The sequence below is a fragment of the Lytechinus pictus genome, chromosome 17 (assembly GCF_037042905.1).
Source record: "Lytechinus pictus isolate F3 Inbred chromosome 17, Lp3.0, whole genome shotgun sequence".
Lineage (NCBI taxonomy): Eukaryota > Metazoa > Echinodermata > Echinoidea > Temnopleuroida > Toxopneustidae > Lytechinus > Lytechinus pictus.
In genome coordinates this window covers 14,317,001-14,341,495 of record NC_087261.1, presented here as the reverse complement: position 1 = coordinate 14,341,495, position 24,495 = coordinate 14,317,001, and the positions used below count along the sequence as shown (strand labels likewise).

At 38.1% G+C, this 24,495-nt stretch overlaps 1 protein-coding gene across 1 annotated transcript; it reads right to left on the bottom strand.

Annotated features, from left to right (window-relative positions):
* Positions 1-8,978: 8,978 nt before the first annotated feature.
* LOC129280260 (uncharacterized) lies at positions 8,979-23,439 on the bottom strand. Its single transcript, XM_064112091.1, has 5 exons — positions 23,337-23,439; positions 16,670-16,805; positions 15,201-15,958; positions 13,784-14,117; positions 8,979-13,214 (listed from the first exon to the last, which is right to left on the bottom strand). Exons 2-5 carry the CDS (start codon positions 16,781-16,783, stop codon positions 11,301-11,303), a joined length of 3,120 nt encoding a protein of 1,039 aa, XP_063968161.1. The 5' UTR covers positions 16,784-16,805; positions 23,337-23,439; the 3' UTR covers positions 8,979-11,300.
* Between the last annotated feature and the right edge of the window lie 1,056 nt (positions 23,440-24,495).

The following is a 24,495-nucleotide window of genomic DNA, read 5'->3' as shown; positions in this document are numbered from 1 at the left end:
CTGCAGGGAAGAAAATATGGCAATATGAAAACACTTTTCAATTCATGATGTGCTATTGAATTCCGCTGTCATAAACTATTCAACTAAATTTGAACATTTCGGCCATTCGTCACAAGTTGTTTTGATAGCTAACTTTTTACTTCCCCTGCATTCCAAGGGCAAATATATACTGTATTTTTCCAATAACATACATTTACAATTATATCCTGTATTTCTGAGGATATTAGTAGTAATGATAATAATGATACTAATAATACTACTACTACTACTAATAATAATAATGATAACAACAACAACAACAATAATAATAATACTGAATGAGAATTAGACTACGGATATTATACCAAAAATGGCAATTGGATGAAATGGCAAATACACCATACTGTTAGTAGACCAAATGGTTTTAGCCCATGTGGTATTTCGAGGGTAATGTATGCCAAACAGGAATTATGTAACCCAAATTGATAGAAGACAAAATGGTTTTATCCCATCTGGTATTAGACCAAGTATAGCGTATAGCAAACAGGGTTTAGACCAAAATTGAGAAGACCAAGTGTAGCATATAGCAAACAGGGTTTAGACCAAAATTGAGAAGACCAAGTATAGCGTACAGCAAACAGGGTTTAGACCAAATTGAGAAGACCAAGTGTAGCGTATAGCAAACAGGGTTTAGACCAAAATTGAGAAGACCAAGTGTAGCGTATAGCAAACAGGGTTTAGACCAAAATTGAGAAGACCAAGTGTAGCATATAGCACACAGGGTTTAGACCAAAATTGAGAAGACCAAGTGTAGCATATAGCAAACAGGGTTTAGACCAAATTGAAAAAACCAAGTGTAGCATATAGCAAACAGGGTTTAGACCAAAATTGAGAAGACCAAGTGTAGCGTATAGCAAACAGGGTTTAGACCAAATTGAGAAGACCAAGTGTAGCGTATAGCAAACAGGGTTTAGACCAAAATTGAGAAGACCAAGTGCAGCATATAGCAAACAGGGTTTAGACCAAAATTGAGAAGACCAAGTGTAGCATACAGCAAACAGGGTTTAGACCAAATTGAGAAGACCAAGTGTAGCATACAGCAAACAGGGTTTAGACCAAAATTGAGAAGACCAAGTGTAGCGTATAGCAAACAGGGTTTAGACCAAATTGAGAAGACCAAGTGTAGCATATGGCAAACAGGGTTTAGACCAAAATTGAGAAGACCAAGTGTAGCATACAGCAAACAGGGTTTACACCAAATTGAGAAGACCAAGTGTAGCATACAGCAAACAGGGTTTAGACCAAATTGAGAAAACCAAGTGTAGCATATAGCAAACAGGGTTTAGACCAAATTGAGAAGACCAAGTGTAGCATACAGCAAACAGGGTTTAGACCAAATTGAGAAGACCAAGTGCAGCGTATAGCAAACAGGGTTTAGACCAAATTGAGAAGACCAAGTGTAGCATATAGCAAACAGGGTTTAGACCAAATTGAGAAAACCAAGTGTAGCATATAGCAAACAGGGTTTAGACCAAAATTGAGAAGACCAAGTATAGCGTACAGCAAACAGGGTTTAGACCAAATTGAGAAGACCAAGTGTAGCATATAGCAAACAGGGTTTAGACCAAATTGAGAAGACCAAGTGTAGCGTATAGCAAACAGGGTTTAGACCAAATTGAGAAAACCAAGTGTAGCATATAGCAAACAGGGTTTAGACCAAAATTGAGAAGACCAAGTGTAGCGTATAGCAAACAGGGTTTAGACCAAAATTGAGAAGACCAAGTGTAGCATACAGCAAACAGGGTTTACACCAAATTGAGAAGACCAAGTGTAGCATACAGCAAACAGGGTTTAGACCAAATTGAGAAAACCAAGTGTAGCATATAGCAAACAGGGTTTAGACCAAATTGAGAAGACCAAGTGTAGCATACAGCAAACAGGGTTTAGACCAAATTGAGAAGACCAAGTGCAGCGTATAGCAAACAGGGTTTAGACCAAATTGAGAAGACCAAGTGTAGCATACAGCAAACAGGGTTTAGACCAAATTGAGAAGACCAAGTGTAGCGTATAGCAAACAGGGTTTAGACCAAAATTGAGAAGACCAAGTGTAGCATATAGCAAACAGGGTTTAGACCAAAATTGAGAAGACCAAGTGTAGCGTATAGCAAACAGGGTTTAGACCAAATTGAGAAGACCAAGTGTAGCGTATAGCAAACAGGGTTTACATCAAATTGAGAAGACCAAGTGTAGCGTATAGCAAATAGGGTTTAGACCAAATTGAGAGGATCAAGTGTAGCGTATAGCAGACAGGGTTTAGACCAAATTGAGAAGACCAAGTGTAGCGTATAGCAGACAGGGTTTAGACCAAATTGAGAAGACCAAGTGTAGCGTATAGCAAACAGGGTTTAGACCAAATTGAGAAGACCAAGTGCAGCATATAGCAAACAGGGTTTACATCAAATTGAGAAGACCAAGTGTAGCGTATAGCAAACAGTGTTTAGACCAAATTGAGAAGACCAAGTGTAGCGTATAGCAAACAGGGTTTAGACCAAATTGAGAAGACCAAGTGTAGCATATAGCAAACAGGGTTTAGACCAAATTGAGAAGACCAAGTGTAGCGTATAGCAAACAGGGTTTAGACCGAATTGAGAAGACCAAGTGTAGCGTATAGCAAACAGGGTTTACATCAAATTGAGAAGACCAAGTGTAGCGTATAGCAAATAGGGTTTAGACCAAATTGAGAGGATCAAGTGTAGCGTATAGCAGACAGGGTTTAGACCAAATTGAGAAGACCAAGTGTAGCGTATAGCAAACAGGGTTTAGACCAAATTGAGAAGACCAAGTGCAGCATATAGCAAACAGGGTTTACATCAAATTGAGAAGACCAAGTGTAGCGTATAGCAAACAGTGTTTAGACCAAATTGAGAAGACCAAGTGTAGCGTATAGCAAACAGGGTTTAGACCAAATTGAGAAGACCAAGTGTAGCATATAGCAAACAGGGTTTAGACCAAATTGAGAAGACCAAGTGCAGCGTATAGCAAACAGGGTTTAGACCAAATTGAGAAGACCAAGTGTAGCATACAGCAAACAGGGTTTAGACCAAAATTGAGAAGACCAAGTGTAGCGTATAGCAAACAGGGTTTAGACCAAATTGAGAAGACCAAGTGTAGCGTTTAGCAAACAGGGTTTAGACCAAAATTGAGAAGACCAAGTGTAGCATATAGCAAACAGGGTTTAGACCAAAATTGAGAAGACCAAGTGTAGCGTATAGCAAACAGTGTTTAGACCAAATTGAGAAGACCAAGTGTAGCGTTTAGCAAACAGGGTTTAGACCAAAATTGAGAAGACCAAGTGTAGCATATAGCAAACAGGGTTTAGACCAAAATTGAGAAGACCAAGTGTAGCGTATAGCAAACAGGGTTTAGACCAAATTGAGAAGATCAAGTGTAGCATATAGCAAACAGGGTTTAGACCAAAATTGAGAAGACCAAGTGTAGCATATAGCAAACAGGGTTTAGACCAAATTGAGAAGACCAAGTGTAGCATATAGCAAACAGGGATTAGACCAAAATTGAGAAGACCAAGTGTAGCATATAGCAAACAGGGTTTAGACCAAATTGAGAAGACCAAGTGTAGCATATAGCAAACAGGGTTTAGACCAAATTGAGAAGACCAAGTGTAGCATATAGCAAACAGGGTTTAGACCAAAATTGAGAAGATCAAGTGTAGCATATAGCAAACAGGGTTTAGACCAAATTGAGAAGACCAAGTGTAGCGTATAGCAAACAGGGTTTAGACCAAATTGAGAAAACCAAGTGTAGCATATAGCAAACAGGGTTTAGACCAAAATTGAGAAGACCAAGTGTAGCGTATAGCAAACAGGGTTTAGACCAAAATTGAGAAGACCAAGTGTAGCGTATAGCAAACAGGGTTTAGACCAAATTGAGAAGACCAAGTGTAGCATATAGCAAACAGGGTTTAGACCAAAATTGAGAAGACCAAGTGTAGCGTATAGCAAACAGGGTTTAGACCAAATTGAGAAGATCAAGTGTAGCATATAGCAAACAGGGTTTAGACCAAAATTGAGAAGACCAAGTGTAGCATATAGCAAACAGGGTTTAGACCAAATTGAGAAGACCAAGTGTAGCATATAGCAAACAGGGATTAGACCAAAATTGAGAAGACCAAGTGTAGCATATAGCAAACAGGGTTTAGACCAAATTGAGAAGACCAAGTGTAGCATATAGCAAACAGGGTTTAGACCAAATTGAGAAGACCAAGTGTAGCATATAGCAAACAGGGTTTAGACCAAAATTGAGAAGATCAAGTGTAGCATATAGCAAACAGGGTTTAGACCAAATTGAGAAGACCAAGTGTAGCGTATAGCAAACAGGGTTTAGACCAAATTGAGAAAACCAAGTGTAGCATATAGCAAACAGGGTTTAGACCAAAATTGAGAAGACCAAGTGTAGCGTATAGCAAACAGGGTTTAGACCAAAATTGAGAAGACCAAGTGTAGCGTATAGCAAACAGGGTTTAGACCAAATTGAGAAGACCAAGTGTAGCATATAGCAAACAGGGTTTAGACCAAAATTGAGAAGACCAAGTGTAGCATATAGCAAACAGGGTTTAGACCAAATTGAGAAGACCAAGTGTAGCATATAGCAAACAGGGATTAGACCAAAATTGAGAAGACCAAGTGTAGCATATAGCAAACAGGGTTTAGACCAAATTGAGAAGACCAAGTGTAGCATATAGCAAACAGGGTTTAGACCAAATTGAGAAGACCAAGTGTAGCATATAGCAAACAGGGTTTAGACCAAAATTGAGAAGATCAAGTGTAGCATATAGCAAACAGGGTTTAGACCAAATTGAGAAGACCAAGTGTAGCGTATAGCAAACAGGGTTTAGACCAAATTGAGAAGATCAAGTGTAGCATATAGCAAACAGGGTTTAGACCAAAATTGAGAAGACCAAGTGTAGCATATAGCAAACAGGGTTTAGACCAAATTGAGAAGACCAAGTGAAGCATATAGCAAACAGGGATTAGACCAAAATTGAGAAGACCAAGTGTAGCATATAGCAAACAGGGTTTAGACCAAATTGAGAAGACCAAGTGTAGCATATAGCAAACAGGGTTTAGACCAAAATTGAGAAGATCAAGTGTAGCGTATAGCAAACAGGGTTTAGACCAAAATTGAGAAGATCAAGTGTAGCGTATAGCAAACAGGGTTTAGACCAAATTAAGAAGACCAAGAGTAGCGTATAGCAAACAGGGTTTAGACCAAATTGAGAAGACCAAGTGTAGCATATAGCAAACAGGGTTTAGACCAAATTGAGAAGACCACGTGTAGCATATAGCAAACAGGGTTTAGACCAAAATTGAGAAGACCAAGTGTAGCATATAGCAAACAGGGTTTAGACCAAAATTAAGAAGACCAAGTGTAGCGCTTAGCAAACAGGGTTCAGATCAAATTGAGAAGACCAAGTGTAGCGTATAGCAAACAGGGTTTAGACCAAAATTGAGAAGACCAAGTGTAGCATATAGCACACAGGGTTTAGACCAAATTGAGAAGACCAAGTGTAGCATATAGCAAACAGGGTTTAGACCAAATTGAGAAGACCAAGTGTAGCGTTTAGCAAACAGGGTTTAGACCAAAATTGAGAAGACCAAGTGTAGCATATAGCAAACAGGGTTTAGACCAAAATTGAGAAGACCAAGTGTAGCGTATAGCAAACAGTGTTTAGACCAAATTGAGAAGACCAAGTGTAGCGTTTAGCAAACAGGGTTTAGACCAAAATTGAGAAGACCAAGTGTAGCATATAGCAAACAGGGTTTAGACCAAAATTGAGAAGACCAAGTGTAGCGTATAGCAAACAGGGTTTAGACCAAATTGAGAAGACCAAGTGTAGCGTATAGCAAACAGTGTTTAGACCAAATTGAGAAGACCAAGTGCAGCATATAGCAAACAGGGTTTAGACCAAAATTGAGAAGACCAAGTGTAGCGTATAGCAAACAGGGTTTAGACCAAATTGAGAAGACCAAGTGTAGCGTATAGCAAACAGTGTTTAGACCAAATTGAGAAGACCAAGTGCAGCATATAGCAAACAGGGTTTAGACCAAATTGAGAAGACCAAGTGTAGCATATAGCAAACAGGGTTTAGACCAAAATTGAGAAGACCAAGTGTAGCATATAGCAAACAGGGTTTAGACCAAAATTGAGAAGACCAAGTGTAGCATATAGCAAACAGGGTTTAGACCAAAATTGAGAAGACCAAGAGTAGCGTATAGCAAACAGGGTTTAGACCAAAATTGAGAAGACCAAGTGTAGCGTATAGCAAACAGGGTTTAGACCAAAATTGAAAAGACCAAGTGTAGCGTATAGCAAACAGGGTTTAGACCAAAATTGAGAAGACCAAGTGTAGCATATAGCAAACAGGGTTTAGACCAAAATTGAGAAGACCAAGTGTAGCATATAGCAAACAGGGTTTAGACCAAAATTGAGAAGACCAAGAGTAGCATATAGCAAACAGGGTTTAGACCAAAATTGAGAAGACCAAGTGTAGCATATAGCAAACAGGGTTTAGACCAAAATTGAGAAGACCAAGTGTAGCATATAGCAAACAGGGTTTAGACCAAATTGAGAAGACCAAGTGTAGCATATAGCAAACAGGGTTTAGACCAAAATTGAGAAGACCAAGTGTAGCGTATAGCAAACAGGGTTTAGACCAAAATTGAGAAGACCAAGTGTAGCATATAGCAAACAGGGTTTAGACCAAAATTGAGAAGACCAAGTGTAGCGTATAGCAAACAGGGTTTAGACCAAAATTGAGAAGACCAAGTGTAGCGTATAGCAAACAGGGTTTAGACCAAAATTGAGAAGACCAAGTGTGGCATATAGCAAACAGGGTTTAGACCAAAATTGAGAAGACCAAGTGTAGCGTATAGCAAACAGGGTTTAGACCAAAATTGAAAAGACCAAGTGTAGCGTATAGCAAACAGTGTTTAGACCAAAATTGAGAAGACCAAGAGTAGCGTATAGCAAACAGGGTTTAGACCAAATTGAGAAGATCAAGTGTAGCATATAGCAAACAGGGTTTAGACCAAAATTGAGAAGACCAAGTGTAGCATATAGCGAACAGGGTTTAGACCAAAATTGAGAAGACCAAGAGTAGCGTATAGCAAACAGGGTTTAGACCAAATTGAGAAGACCAAGTGTAGCATATAGCAAACAGGGTTTAGACCAAATTGAGAAGACCAAGAGTAGCGTATAGCAAACAGGGTTTAGACCAAATTGAGAAGACCAAGTGTAGCATATAGCAAACAGGGTTTAGACCAAATTGAGAAGACCAAGTGTAGCGTATAGCAAACAGGGTTTAGACCAAAATTGAGAAGACCAAGTGTAGCATATAGCAAACAGGGTTTAGACCAAAATTGAGAAGACCAAGTGTAGCATATAGCAAACAGGGTTTAGACCAAAATTGAGAAGACCAAGTGTAGCGTACAGCAAACAGGGTTTAGACCAAAATAGAGAAGATCAAGTGTAGCGTACAGCAAACAGAGTTTAGACCAAATTGAGAACACCAAGTGTAACGTATAGCAAACAGAGTTTAGACCAAAATTAAGAAGACCAAGTGTAGCATATAGCACACAGGGTTTAGACCAAATTGAGAAGACCAAGTGTAGCGTATAGCAAACAGGGTTTAGACCTAATTGAGAAGACCAAGTGTAGCATATAGCACACAGGGTTTAGACCAAAATTAAGAAGACCAAGTGTAGCATATAGCACACAGGGTTTAGACCAAATTGAGAAGACCAAGTGTAACGTATAGCAAACGGCAGTTTATAATCACTCGCGTCGCGTTCTGGTTCGTAATCACTCGCGTTTTTAATTTTTGGCGATTTTTTTTTATTTCGGTGCGATTTTTTTTTAACGGTGTCTTCAATGGGACAGACATGCAGGGAAATTTGAGTTTCGTTTTAAGCCGGCAATTAAGTGCCTTAAAATAAAATGTACTCGACTACTGTTCTAAGTACCAAGAATAGAAAACAAGCTTGATCCGCCCCAGACAGCTGGCAGCAGTCTGTTTCGAGGAGTTCTTTTCAAACATTTTAATTTTTTTTTTTAATTTCTCTGTATTTGGTGATTGTACAACTCATCCCCCATCTGTATGCTTTGTACTGTTTCTAGTGGAAAGTCCCCCAAAGTACATGTATTTCATACCTTGAATTTAATGTAACTTGCCTGAATGCGATAAGCTTTGTTATTAACGTGTGTGCTCTCAGATTTTAACAAAAGTTATAAGATATTAAAAAAAAATGTTTTCAAGAAATCATTAAATTTCTCTAATGATGAATATCTAGTCTTGTTTATCCATTGCAATGTTCATATGTGTGATATGATAGGTGGTTTACTTTTGCCAGTAACTACTTGCAGTAGGCTGGATACATAACATGATCAACAACAAATATACACTTGTAAATACATTACAATACAAATTACAATACAGTGTAGATTTCTTGTCCTTGATAACCCCCAAATTTTTTCATATTTTTCACCCTGCAACGTCCTGCAAGATTAATGAAAATCCATTTTACCATTTTTAAATTTTGTTCAGTGCACCATCATTATATATAAAAAAAAAACTAATTTTGTTGGTCCCTCGGACTTCTTTATAACCAGAGTGCACTTTTCTCCCCCTCCTACTTCTCTTTCTTCTCAGTCTTCTTTTTATTCCCATTATTATGTCATCTTATTCTTCTCCCTGTTCTTCTACTTCTCAATTTCTTCCCTTTCTCCTTATTGTTCATCTCCCTTCTCACTTCTTCCTTCTCTCTTCTCAGTCTTCCCCTTATTTTATCTTCTCTTTCTCTTCTTCTACATCCTCCCCTCAATTTTCTCTTTTTAGTTTCATTTTTACCCCCTTATGTCCTCCATCTTCTTTTTTCTTCTTCTACTTCTCCTCCTCCTTCCTTCTTGCTTTTCTTCTTCAGCACTTTTTTCCTCCCTGATTTTTACGTTAGTGTAGAATAATTCACAAAGAAAGGGAGAAGCAAATAAATAGTGATATTATGAAATTGTAGCACCTCACTATGCTTTATAAAGAATACCACAGACTTCAGGAAAATCCTCCAAAGGCAAAGCTAAATCGAGAGTAGCCTTTCCTCCTTTTTCTTCTTTATTCCTTTTCTCCTTTCTTTCTCCTTTTTTCCTTGCTTCTTTCTTTCTGTCTGTCTTTTTTGTTCTTTCTCTTTTCTCCCTCTTTCCCTTCCTTTCTCCCCCCTCTCTCTTTTTTTAGGGGGAGCCCCCCCCCCCCCCCCCCGCTTCCGCCGCCTATGGCTCTAAGATTTAAGATGTGGAATGTGATTATGTTAAAACAGTAGTCAAAATTTGCTTGTTATCTTAAAACAGTGGTCGAGAACGTTTTATTTAAGGCACTTACCAGCTTAAAATAAAACGAAACTCGAATTTCAATTTCATTTTATTTTTCCAGTACGTTTGTCCCATTGAAGACACCGTTAGAAAAAAAATCGCACCGAAAAAAAAAAAATCGCCAAAAATAAAAAACGCGTGTGATTACCAACCCGACGCGAGTGATTACGAACGCGAGTGAATATAATAAGCCTAGCAAACAGGGTTTAGACCAAAATTGAGAAGATCAAGTGTAGCATATAGCAAACAGAGTTTAGACCAAAATTAAGAAGACCAAGTGTAGCATATAGTAAACAGGGTTTAGACCAAAATTGAGAAGACCAAGTGTAGCATATAGCAAACAGGGTTTAGACCAAAATTGAGAAGACCAAGTGTAGCGTATAGTAAACAGGGTTTAGACCAAATTGAGAAGACCAAGTGTAGCGTATAGCAAACAGGGTTTAGACCAAAATTAAGAAGACCAAGTGTAGCATATAGCACACAGGGTTTAGACCAAATTGAGAAGACCAAGTGTAGCGTATAGCAAACAGGGTTTAGACCAAAATTGAGAAGACCAAGTGTAGCATATAGCAAACAGGGTTTAGACCAAAATTGAGAAGACCAAGTGTAGCATATAGCACACAGGGTTTAGACCAAATTGAGAAGACCAAGTGTAGCGTATAGCAAACAGGGTTTAGACCAAAATTAAGAAGACCAAGTGTAGCATACAGCAAACAGGGTTTAGACCAAATTGAGAAGACCAAGTGTAGCGTATAGCAAACAGGGTTTAGACCAAAATTGAGAAGACCAAGTGTAGCGTTTAGCAAACAGGGTTTAGACCAAAATTGAGAAGACCAAGTGTAGCATATAGCACACAGGGTTTAGACCAAATTGAGAAGACCAAGTGTAGCGTATAGCAAACAGGGTTTAGACCAAAATTGAGAAGACCAAGTGTAGCATATAGCAAACAGGGTTTAGACCAAATTGAGAAGACCAAGTGTAGCATATAGCACACAGGGTTTAGACCAAATTGAGAAGACCAAGTGTAGCGTATAGCAAACAGGGTTTAGACCAAAATTGAGAAGACCAAGTGTAGCGTATAGCAAACAGGGTTTAGACCAAAATTGAGAAGACCAAGTGTAGCATATAGCAAACAGAGTTTAGACCAAAATTGAGAAGTCCAAGTGTAGCATATAGCAAACAGGGTTTAGACCAAATTGAGAAGATCAAGTGTAGCATATAGTAAACAGGGTTTAGACCAAATTGAGAAGACCAAGTGTAGCATATAGCAAACAGGGTTTAGACCAAATAGAGACCACATTAAATAGTTTTTGCCAATGCGATATTAGACTATCTGAAAAGTACACAAAGCGAATATAAACCGCCTAGAGATAAAGTGAATATCAGGGAACTGTACAGGGTTCCTAGCTTTTCAAGAAAACAATTCCCTGATTTTTCCCTGATGAAGTTTTAAAAATTCCCTGATAATTATTTAAACCCATTCCCAGTTTTGCATGTTTTCTAAGTTGTTGCAGTAAATTACATGTATTTTCAGTACAAAAACAATAATGTAAAACGAATTAGTACCACCATAACCAGTCATTCAATGGATGTTGTTTTGATATGCAACAAAATATAACAGTCTGACTGACTACCATGCTTTTGACTATTGGGCTGATCAAAATTCTCAGATTTTTCCCTCATTTGAGGTATTTTCCCCTGATTTGAGGTAATTTTATCAAATTCCCTGAGTTTTCCCTGACTGGAAAAAAGTAAAAGAATTTTCCCTGATTTCCCTGATGGGCTGGGAACCCTGCTGTAGCATAAAACTCAGATCATGGGGCTTATTTCTACATATCAATTGCCTGATTATCGTGAATGATCACTTGTACAAATCAACTCCATGATCAATCACCAAGCTTGATGCTACGGGACCCTTGACTTACCTCTCTTCCTTGGGGCACATCCTTGCCAAAACTTGAGGGAAGTCCCATTTCTCTCATGACACCACTATCCTCTTCATTTTGGAAGACAATCTTATTTTCTTGATCCACATGTAGGTTGTGACTTGGCTTTGCTTCATGCTGATCTGTCTTTGAGTCTACCTCAAATGCCTGTCTCTCTTCAGCAACCAGTCTATGTTTATCCAGTATGTCTACTGATGGACTTGTACCGGATGATTGTTCCTGCAGAACTGTTGAAGCAATATCCTGACTGGTGGACTCTGCGGCTGTCTCTATGGATCTTCGTTCGATGGTCCTTACAGCCATGTCTACCTGATAATTAGGGGATGTCTGGATGGGGTTTACACCTACAACATCAGACAGTCCATTAGTGCTGCAAGATACAGATTCTGATGCCAGATTTAGTGTGGGATCTACTTCCTTCATGATAACCTCTTTTTCACCCTCTCCAAAACTACTGGACACCCTTGATTCATCATGGCTCTGTTTATTATTACTGCCATCTACATTGGACTCACTCACAGTGCAATCTTTGTCAGATGGCATTGGAAGATCTGATGTTATTGAAGTTTCAGCAGGATCACAATCAAACATCCCATCGGCTTCAATATCATTCCCTTGAGAAACCCTAGTGTCACAGTCCTGTCCTTTGGTGCCATTGGAACCTACAATACTTCCATTTGCTTGGGCAACAGAAATTTGGTTTTCTTCAGGAATCCCCTCACCTACAACATTTCCTTTTAGGTCACAGGCCCTAGCAGGAAGAACATGTTCTTCAGCTTGAGTACAACTACTAACTTCATTAACATCATCTCGAGGAATCTCTTGAACTACTTCACCCTCCCCTTGAAGCACTTCCTGCCAAGAGTGGAACCAGTGATGATAATACCAGTATGTCTCGCTGGAATGCTTGTCCCACTCCTCAATCAATGCCGGAGTCCATTTGGAGTGAGCTTCAGTCAGTGCAGCATCCTGTGAGCTGTCAACAATTTCATCACCATTCAGATCTGTTTCCTTGACAGCATTTCTCTGACAACTTTGTTGAATCTCTTCATTTTCAGAGGTTGCACTTGTTCCATTACTTTGAGGCAGCGGGTGGAAGAGGACAGTCCCATCGGTTTCCCCTAAAGTTATACAGCTTTTTTGTGGAACAATGTCATCACTATCTACCACTCCACCACTGATGACTTGACCTGGCCTAATGCCAGCCAATGTATTGTCAACTTCAGAGCTCCTAAAGTCAGAATAAGGATGCACCTTTTCCTCTGACACATCATCTGCTTGGGTGGGAATATCTTCATTTTGGCAAGGTGCAAGAAGCAGACAGACATCAGAGTCAGTAACATGCTTATGAAGACATTCATCAAGCACGTCTTGGCATTCCTTATTCTTTATAAGCACGTCGTCTTCTCCTTCCCTTGATATCTTCATGAGCACCCCATCGGGATCCTTCTCATTCTGTGCATCTGGACACCCCTCGTGGTTACTACAGGAAGACTCCGCTTCTCCAAACTCTGGATGAAGCTCTAGCCACCCTTGCCAGACAAGACCATGTCCAAACTTCTCCCAGTACTCCTCCCAGGTGGAGATATCCTCAGACCCATCTCCATGTCCAGACAAACCATGTGCCTCACTGAATCCTTCCGGGATTCTTGATGCGTCATCCCCCAGATCACCATTTACGACTTGTGTTCCATGAGAGTTGCAGTTAGGACCGTTCTCATCTAGATTTTGGATATAGGAGGAGGTGACTTCCTGGTGATCCCGAGATTTATGTTTATTCCTGTGATTCTTCCCCTTTCTCTTACTCTTCTTTCCTTTGTTTGGTTTGGTCCTGAGCTTAAATGTGCCCTCTTCCTGTCAACATATCAAAGAATGAAGGATGAAAATGGCGAGCAAAATGAACAACCTTACATGAATCCACAATAATTCTTTTCCCCTCATCATAAAAAAGATCAATGGACAGCCTAAACATCCAAGTAACCTTGAAAGAAAGTGTCTCACAAAATGTGACAACTCTCTACACAAGCAACCATGGAAGTGACTTTTGTTTAGGCATGTTTTGAGCTTTGGGATAGGGAATGCAAATCATCTAAAACCATCATCTAACATTTTTATATTTCAAAATGGTAGATAGATAGAAAGATATGATAGACAGATAGATAGATAGCTTGCATTGAAGATTTAGTGATTGCATATCAGAAACTAACTGAAGTTTTGATTATATCCTGAAATTTCAGCCAATTCTTTGCATAAAATAAGAAATGGGTAAATCTTCAAAAGACAGGAGATAAAATCCCTGTTTAGGTCAGGGTGACAACAAAATAGTAACAACGGTGGCAACCTCATATTGTCATGAAGATGGTAAAGTCAATTTCCTCACTTTTACTTTCTATAAAGGGAAATTAGATAACATGATGACAAACCTCTTCTTCACAGTCTCTTGGTGAACGAACAAAGCTCAGAGGAAGTCCCATGTCCTTCATGACCTCCTCCTGACCTTCATACTCGCCTGTAAAGTTCACAATCGAAGAGAGGTATGGCCTTATCTCCCTCACATCATCAAAGTCTTCAAAGCCATTCTCCTCCCCAACGTTTACCTCTGAAACACAAGGATCTGATACCTCAGACAGGTCTCCTGTCAACGGTTGACCTGAAACGTCTCTCTCATTGTCATTGGTCGCTGTATCGCTTTCTTCGTCAAATGAGTCTGGATATTCTGGTTTTCCATACAGACCCCATCTAAACAATTCACCATCACTGTGAAAATAGAATTAAGTCATGAATTATGTATCATACAGTCTGGTGTACTAAAATAAAAAATGCTATATGCAAAGAGGTTTGACCATTAAATAAAGTTTACCAGTTAATTGCACTATGTAAAGGCCTGGTCCCACTCGCCGACGGATATATTCATAGACGTACAATACTCAAAATGTTTTCATAAACAATACAGAGGACCAGCAAAATTTCGGGTGGTTCCATCTGTTTTCATCTGCTCCAGTCAACAGACAAAGTGGGAGAACAATTAAATCACAGTGGACGGATGCTCGATGTATATAGAGTGTATGAAACACGTATGCAAAGACTACACAACGGATATATAATATTTTCTAACAGATGACAAGATTCTTTTCCGTTCTTTGATCCTCTCTGCATCCGTAAGTGTAGTGGGACCAAGCCTTAATTTGCATTCATTGTACAGATAAAACTGGGGTGTTCTTTCGCAAAGACTAAAAATTGCATTGGTCAGATTATGCTCAGAGAATGTGCACTACTGGGTGGGTGTTTCATAAAGCTGTTTGTAAGCACTGCCGGGTGGGTGTTTAATAAAGCTGTTTGTAAGTTAAATGAGCAATTTTACGAATATCTAGTGATCATTTCTTGTGGTGAATGATGCAAACTGGATTTCAATTGGTGTTGAAGGATCACTAGTCATTTGTTACATGCAAGTCACTTGTAACTTATGAAAAGCTTCATGAAGCATCAACCAGATATTCATCTCAAGTATTATATTACATATTATGGGGCAGCTGCTCTTTATGATGTCACAGATCCAAAATTTAAAATTCTAATAACTTTCTTAATCTTTAACAGATTTTCCTCAAACCTTCACTTAAACATGGAGAACTGTAGAGAAAGAGAGAACTACGGAAGGAAGAGTTGGAATGAGGCCAGGGGTTGTGCTAAAGACCACCAAAAAGGGAAAGAAGCGTGGAGGCCTCATGTGCAACAGGGCACGAATGAGGATAGTATATTCAAACCACAACTTTACACCATAGTTTAAGTAACACCTGGGTTGGAAATACAAGCCAAAAGAGGGGAATGCAAGCATGTACTTACTCTGCAAATGCCCTGGTACAGCGGACTTGAATACTGATGAACGATTCAGAAATTGAAGAGCAATCTTCGGAGTTCTCTTTTACTAGCTTTTCTGTGCTTGCATCAGAATGCCCCCTAGAGATGTAATCACTCTCCTCTGTAACCTGGGTCACGAACCCATCTCTATCATTTGAAAACTGTTCTACGATACCATCTGCCCTCTCAGATGAATGATTCGATACACCATCCGTCTCCTCTACAGATTGGTTCTCAACCCTGTCTTTCTCCTCTGCTGAGTCTTTTATGATTTCACCTCTTTCCTCTGAAGGCTGGTTTATGATCTCATCTCTCTCTTCTGCAGACTGGTTCAGAACCCCATCTCTCTCCTCTTTAGACTGGTTTGCAACTTCATCTCTATTAGCTGAATTCTGTGCCATGGCCTCGTCACTATCCTCTGCAGACTGGTTTACGACCCCATCTCTCTCCTCTGCAGACTGGTTAATGACTCCATCTCTCTCCTTGTCAGACTGGTTCACAAACTCATCTCTCACCTCTGCAAACTGGTTCACCACCCCAACTCTATCCTCTGCAACCTGGTTTGTGATCCCATCTCTCTCGTCTAAAGACTCTTTCACGACCCCATCTCTCTCCTCTGCAGAATGGTTTAGGATCTCATCTTTCCAGCCTTCAGGTACTTCTTCATGTTTACTTCCCACTACAGTTGCTGCATCTACAGGATCATGATGTTCCAGTGGATCTTTCATACGAGTTGGGATACACTAAATGCACAGATTGAAGAATAAAGTATGAAAGTCAAGCAAAGTCAAAGGGTTTGGTAATGCAAAATATAAGAATACTTTAATAATAAAGTTGCAGTTCTGCCCAATTCAGGGCTCCATTCAATCAAGTAGAGGATTATTTTTATTGAGAAAATCTCCACAATACATCGATATAGTCTACAATCTCAACAACACCTCCAAATATACAGTAATAATATGAACGTAAAATTTATACACTAAAAAAAAAATTAAGAAAAGAATAAAAATAAAGTCCATAATACAGCTAGCTTTTCTTTAAAAAATCCCTAGCCCCCCCCCCCCCGAAAGAAAGAATTGCCCTAGACTTAAATGGGTTTGGAGCTTTATAAGAGTGCAGTCTAATCAGGAGAAAATATTCAAAATGGCGTAAGAAGAATTGACTACACACATCAGTCTGTTTTAAACATTGGCTCAGAAAAAGATCTCCAAAATATTTCCTTCAATAATACTAAATTAGACATAATGATTGGATTTTTTAAATGGTAACTCATGCATGTTTGCAATTTTTTATTCATGAGTTTGTGCAACTTTTGAGGCCAGGTAAGAAAATGCTTTTCTAGTTTGAATCTGATACATGGATTTGATGCCTCGTCTCCCACTGTTTTTACTCACAAAATGTTGGTGAACTTTGTGCTCTTTTTTGATCACGGCTTTCATAAATTAGAGACAAACCTTTGCTTCGTTCTGGAAATTGAGATATATTTCTCCCTCTCTCCGCCAGTCCTTCTTTTTCCTGGTATCTTGAATGATCATCTCAATTTCAGCAGCACAGTACGAGTACGCCATCTAAAATACCCAAGCTGAAATTCTGTTGAAATAAAGATTCAAGTTTATCATCTATTCATACTTTCATATGCTTGAAAATAAAAAAGAATGGCAAAAAGAAGCTGCTGAAAATAAAAAAGACAGAATAGTAAAATTTTTTATAAGATCAAGATATATGAAATTTTTGGCTGTGTGAAGATCAGATGAAAAGATACTGTTGGTCTATAGTCTAACCGTTGTCTTTGTACATGGTGACTGCAGGACCTCAACATCTTCCTCAGCCCTGTGTCTGTACTCGGATGGGATAGTCTCTACATGCTGTCTTCTTGCTCAGTGTACCCTCTTCCATAAAATTCATCATCATCTAGTTGCTGTACCTTTTCCTCCTATGGTCATTGGTCCTGCCACATATATTAGACGACATGATCACAGCCTTAAATATGCTTTCCCCTAAGCAACCAATGATGCATACAAGTTCTCTTTCTTCCCACGAAAGTCAAAATTTCGAATCACCTACAAGGACCTGTTGTAATAGGCACGAACCCAGCTTCTTTTAGAGAGGCCGCACTGCCATTTATCCGTGCAATGCAGCCTCCTGTTGGGTCTCTTATGCTGTAAACCAAGAGGCAGTTGTTACTTGCAAGGTGCACTCTCACTTCACAATAGCACCTCATCATCATCATTATCTGGTACATAAAGAAGGCGGTGGCCTGTAATTCCCGGTCACTCCATCTATGGTTTTAGTCTGGTGAGTTTATTATTGTACGTATGCTGAGGAGTGGGAGTCATGGTAGATCAAAGCGATGATCCCACCAATGTGTATCTACATGCCTTTTAAATGATTCTGTTGTTGGCAAGACGACTATACTTTCCGGGAGGCTATTCCAATCATCTATCACTCTTCTGCTAAAAGACTTGCTGCGAATGTCCAGTCTACAGTGCTCTTTCTGAAGCACTGATACACAGAATGTTTTCATCCCGGGATAGCTTTGAGCTCTGCTGAAAGGAATTATTCTTCAAGGTTCAAGGTCAAGCTTTAAGTATTGCCAGCATGAATTGAGACAGAGCTGCCAAGTTGTATTTTGCATTTTCAGTATTCTTATCCCCCAAAATCAGTATTTTGACAAAAAAATCAGTATTTTTACCGTGTGAGATAAATATTTTGTATTTTTCCCCAAAAAAGTGTATTTCATAATAAAATGCTTGGCGCACTCGCCCAGAGCTGCCAAGTTGTATTTTCAGTATTCTTATCCCCCAAAATCAGTATTTTGACAAAAAAATCAGTATTTTTACCGTGTGAGATAAATATTTTGTATTTTCCCCCAAAAAGTGTATTTCATAATAAAATGCTTGGCGCACTCGCCCATCACGGCGCTCAAGCTGCATGCAAGCTAAAATGTGCACTGCTCTTGCAGATGAAAAAAAAAAAAACATTGAAACTTGTGTTTATCTCACCCTGGTTTTTACAAAATGATTGAAAAAAAAAACAAGTTACCTGAAATTACATTGATCTAATAACCATATATGTGTACGTTTTATGAAATAGAGACATATAGAGATGATTTTTCTCAATAAATTTTGATTTTTTTTTTTTTTTTTTTTTTTTTTTTTAAATACAAAAAACTTATTTTTTAAAGAAAAAACGTACTGCCGTATTTTGGTTGCAAAAACGTACTAAATACGGAAAAATCGTACTGCTTGGCAGCTCTGTTGAGAGCATCACCCGATCTTTTGTGAAAAGCCTGCCCCTGTTGTGTGAAAGAGTGTATTAAATATTAATTGAGTCTGATCCCCAACTCAACCTGCCGTTTCGAGAGCCCCACCATCCCTTAGTTGACCTACAGTGTAGGAGATATGTAGCAAATTTTCGTCACAAGCCACGCCCACAGCGTCCGAGCGAGTTTTGGACCTTGATGTTCGGGTAGGTCGAGCGGTAGTGAAGTGGAATAGAGCCTGCACGATCGAACATCACTTGAGGTATCAAAATAGTAGACTCGCCGCACTCATTCTATGAACAAGATTATGATATAACCTTCTCTGTTACTACTCCCTGTGTGGTGAAATAAGGTTGGCAATGTTTGGTACATTTTCTCTTTTTCTTTGGGACAAATGCTTGATTTTTTGACACTGTCATTACAACTATTCATCATATAACTTGGCTCTTAATTTAATTTGATTCTTTAAATTATTTTTTCTTAATTAAAAATAGAGATTGAAAAATGACAATTGTCTTGCCATATTACTTTCCACCAATAGAGGGCGTACACAAAAATATGCCCAAAATTCAAGTTTTCGAGCACTCTGGTCTGGATTGGTGAATTCAAAAATTACTCCCATTTCCCAGTTACTATTATTATGAAAAATAAATTTGCAACTGTATGGAAATTAGTATTTTTGGTCACAAAAGTGATATTTTAATGATTTTTTAAAGTGTGTGCTGTGTACAGCATTGGCCTTGGCATACCATAGATCCCCCACAGGCAGGATACTGGGATAGTAATGAACCCTTGAGTTCATTACTTGCTCGCCGAGGCGAGGAATACTAGTATGGAGAGTTCCCCCAAGGCCAAGTCTGCGCAGTCCCCCTTGCTTGGTTGGCCTTGTCTGCGCACACGCGTATATGCGCGATTCTATTCTAGTAAAAGAAGATACGCAAACACAAACTTTACACACACAACACATATTCATTAAAAAATCTGACTCAAAATGGTGGAAAAATAATGAATTTTGGGCATTTCATGTGATGGCCTCAAAATGCAGCCTTTTTCATCAAAATACCCGAATCGTGTGCAAAGTGAATGGGTGCGCAGACATGTCATGGGGTACCATTTTTTTTCAATCTGAAAATGACTGCTCGAGGTTTTTTCGAAGAGAATCCTAGGCTATATTTCTTTCAAATTTTTCTGAGATATTTCTTTTATTTGGATTTTGGTACACTTACTCATAGTCATAACGATATAACTGAAGGAACATTATTAACTGAAACTGAAAGGTTTTGTGAAATAAAAAGAAATTCATGTTAAATCTTAATTCAAATCGTTAGGTGCGCAGACTTGGGGACCACCTTCTTCTTCTTCTTCTGTTGATTTCCTCCAGTCCTGGAGAACTGCGAGATCCAGTGGATACCACTCTAGGCGACACTCCAATACTTACCCGCGCTAATAAACTGGGACTCCACTCACGCGCATTTGGGCCGCCCTAGCTTAGAACTAAGCAATATTATCTAGAAATTGTTAAACTCTAGTCATAAAATATGTTCTATTAAATAAATTGATAATGTTTAATCGGTACTCACCGGTTCTTTTGTTGCATTTTCAGACCATTTCTCACAATTCTTCGTAAATATTTGCGGCAAATTTTGTCGCCATAGACAGCTATACGTCCATCTTTATTAATAAATGGAGCGCCCTTTACGATAGTTGTTAATGCCGCGGAGAAATCGTTAGGCATTTTGGCCTGTGTTCAAGGCGTTCTTTCTGTTTTATTTTTTATATTGAAGATTGTGCATTTGTTGAATAGCGCCGTCTACGTCAGGTATGAGATCGAGTGTATAAATACACTCTTCCAAAATAATTATGATTCCGACCTGGCGCTGTTTAACTTCAATCTCTTTCACCTAAATTAGCGATGAATGCTAGCATTATAAAAAAAATATTATTAACGTCTGACGAAAAGAATAATCAACCGATCAGCTGACGAGAACGCGAATCACGTGATCTTCATATCAGCTTCGATCGCGAGTCAGAAGTGAAGAGCAACTGCCCAGAAAATCAGGAAAAAGCCGTGAAAATGTAAGTTCCCCTTCATTTCTTTCATTTTTTTGTTGTTGCTAACGATGCATTTACACTATAAAATTATAATTTAAATAAGAGAAAGGAATATAGCTTGTACTTGTGATATAATATAGAAATATCCTGTTCTCAGAGATTTCTAACCAAAAATACTAGTGATGTCGCCTATGAGGTCCATACATGTAATGTTTGGACCTCATTGGACTTAGGTATGTGCGAATACGGGCGCATCGCGAGCGCTGGTTTTGGCTGCACGGTTTTCGCGCGGGTTTTGCTGCAAGTGGCATCGCCTCTGTCTGGGCGGCTCATCGAAAATGGGGTTTCATGCGCATGCGCACATAGTTGATGCAATCTCGTGCCTTGATACAGACAGTTGAAAATGTGCTCTTTCTGTACATATAAGTTTCAATGTGGATACTCGCCTGTGAAGTGTGGATATCGGAGCTTGAAAGTTCATCAAATTTTTGGATGCGCAAATGATCGAAATTTTTTTATGGTAAGTAGAACTACGATCCAATTATGTATCTAAATTGTTTTAGAATATATTCAAATCTACAAAAAATGTCAAATCAAAAGATTCTATCGTGGAGCAGTCCAGATATAAGCGAAGCGAGCTACCCTTGTCACAGCCGGTCTCTCAGCAGTCGAGCTGCCCGATGCGGTGGGCTCCCGACGGTCTTTCGGCAGTCGAGCTACCGGTACCCGATGCGGAGGGCTTGGTGACGGGAGTGGTCGATAGTGAGTCGTTCATGTTGGATTGAACTGGATCTAAATTGTTCACTTGATAATATTGTGCCTTTTTCTGAAAATGTCTGTCATTATACCGTAGATTGTTATTCTGATATTGATTTAATATTGATTTAAATATATACATTTTGTCACAAAAACATTCTTTCCTCCTAAGGTTATAGAGTCAACATGAACATGTTTTACTTTGATTGTTCAATCATGTTTTATCATTTGGAAACTGGATTCTTTTGGAAGTGGAATATTAATGTTGACTTATTAAATTAAAATGCAAAATCTATAGTGTTTTTTTTTTCTTTTGTAGAAAAAAAAAAAAATTGAAACTTTTCAATCATGTTTCATTATTTTGAGACTGGATTTGCTTTTGAAAGGGGAATATCATAAATGTTGACTTTTTAATTAAAATGCACGAACTAGATGTTGTTTATTTTTTGTTGTTGTAATTTTTTCACTCTTATGAGAAAATACATGAAAACTCAGAGGAAAGGATATTTCATTTCCAGATGGGTCTAACTCCTGTATTTATGTTTTCTTTATTATTAATTGTACTATTTATTTTTTTATTCACTTTTCTTTTTTTAGGGGTGCAGGTGGGGGTTGTGTTTTGAATTGGAAAATGGGGATGGGATTGGTACAAGTTTTTGTGTCACTTTTGTTTCTCTTGTTTTTAGTGCTTGTTTGGAGCTTTGATGTCTGTTTTGTTGTTGTTTAAAGCTTTGTTAAATATTTTTACTGGTTGTTTTTTGTTTTGTTTTGAAAGAAATAGACCACTCTTTTCCTTTTCTTTTGGCTTCGACTAATAATTTGAATTTATTTTTCTTTAAAAAGAGAGCTCAAACAGGGCCTTTGTAATACAATGTATGTATACAAATCTAAGAAATTGACAACTGATAGAATATATTAAAACTTCATTTTCGTCCTTCTTGATACTTGAAATAAATTGCATACAATTCTACATACATATTTTACACTCAGCTGCTCATTCCTTCTAAAAAAATGTAATCACATGTCCATTGTCTCTCAAATCAAAAGCTACATATTATAACAAATTGTTGAAACAATAGAATACATAAGGAATTGGTGAAACAATCAAATACATCAGAAAAAACACACATATTTTTATTTGGTCATACAAAGTACAAAAGAAAATTTTTATATGTAAAAAAGGACCCCCGTACATACAAAATTACAATACTAAGTTGAAAAAGAGCTTGTAATTTATATCAGAAAAACAAAGAAATACATTAGAAATTACAAAAACAATACATTCCTTAGACAAATTTATTAGGAAATTATCTACATGATGCTGTTTTGATGCCAACTAAATTATATGAATTATCTATCAAAATCACCTTCATTTGGCAAAATAAAGAGGCGAGTAATTGTGATTTTCTGTTTGCATAATTAATTAGAGTTAATTAGAAGAAATTATTTTAAACAGAATAAGAAAGATTACAAGATGAATTGATGCACATCAATTGAGCCTTCTCTCACCTTTCCATTGATACCTAAATTACTTCATAGGGCTCAAAAGCAAAGAAGTTAGAGCATGTTGAAGACTTGGGTTCAAAATGGTCACAAAATGGTCACAAAAATCGGTGCTGTACTCCATTGACTTTACAAATAAGACCATGAATGAATGACCACAAATTTGGATGAATATGTGCGACTTAAACTGGAATAACATTATAATTTCTTGATGAAAATTAAAGTTCTTGGTATCATTTTAAAGGTCTTTTTAAGAGCTTTCAATTCAAGTGATACCAAATTTATTCATATTTGATGATTTTCATTTTTTTTGTCACATACCTACATTGGTACTAGGAGTGGTGGATACGCAGAAAAAGTGGTTTGATTATGATGAAGAGCCATCGTAAAACTGTATGAATGGGACTGAAGATAAGTGTAAAATTAAAAAGGAGATGATTTTTAATGTCTAGCGTAAACTTTAACGGTCAGATTTCGTAAATTATAATCGGAAATAAAAAAGATCCAGCTAAAATTTTACAATTGACGCTGAACGTTTAAAAACTCACGTGGTAATTGTTGGAACTTGAAGTTGAACTTGAAATTGCGCTGAAACGACTTGATCAATCGTCGGCAAAACGTGTTTACTTCTTCTTAGATTAGTCTTCTTTCAGACGACGGCGCGCGTGCGTAAAGGCTACGCTGATGCCGAGGAGAAAGAAGAAAACAAGCTGGAATATCAGGGCCGGGGATCAGGAGGAGCTAGGAAATATAAAGAAGGCATAATGCATGGCCGTACCTGTTTTTATTGAAAATTTTTACAAAATTAACTTAACTTATGCAAAAAAAATCCTTCAATTCCACTTTAAAAAGGGCAAAAGTGCCCCAATGGTAATTTTGAGGATTAATTATTTTTCGCGTGCATATGTCCCCCCCGGCCCGAACAAATAATAAAATGATAATAATAATTCTGCGTACGGTCAGAGGAAGGAATGAGAATATATATGATCGAGAAGGAGAATGAGAACTGAGAAGGGGAAGGAGAAGGAGGAGAAGATTAAGATTTAGGCCCGATCCACTGATCTCCCTCATGGGTAGGCCTATTTCGATCGAGCAATATAACGATTTTTTTTTAACCTAGGTAAGTTCTACGAAAAAAAGAATTGACATTTTATTGCTTTTTAAAGTGGACCTGTCGGATATTAATTGAATTCTGTTGCAAATTTTCAAAAAACCATACATTGCACATGCGAAACTGAATTCAGACACAAATTACTCATTAACTCTTTGCACGCTGAATTAATTTTGGGGGATAGGGCCTAATAATGACAATTGTTTCCATGCTATTTTCCTTAATTCAAAATTTCCATATTGCACCATTTGATAGGCCTACTTATGATATAGATTTTATCCATTTTTAATATTGCTTTTTATTAGCTTATTTAATTTGAAGGTAGGGGATAAACTCACGATTGTTGACTTGTACGAATAATGTGCAAGATTGCAACATCATACAGCGCGCAAAGTGTTCAGAAAATGAAAGACTATAAACTATAAAGGCTCATAAATAATAAAAAAAACTTTTCGGGGGGGGCAGATGGATCTGTTTAATTTACTAGTCGATCAGTGGATGACGTAAACAGGATTTACAAAAAAATGTTTTTATGGCGATACACCACCAACATAACGAAGGCCACCTTGATATTTATAATAATAGTTTAGATCAGG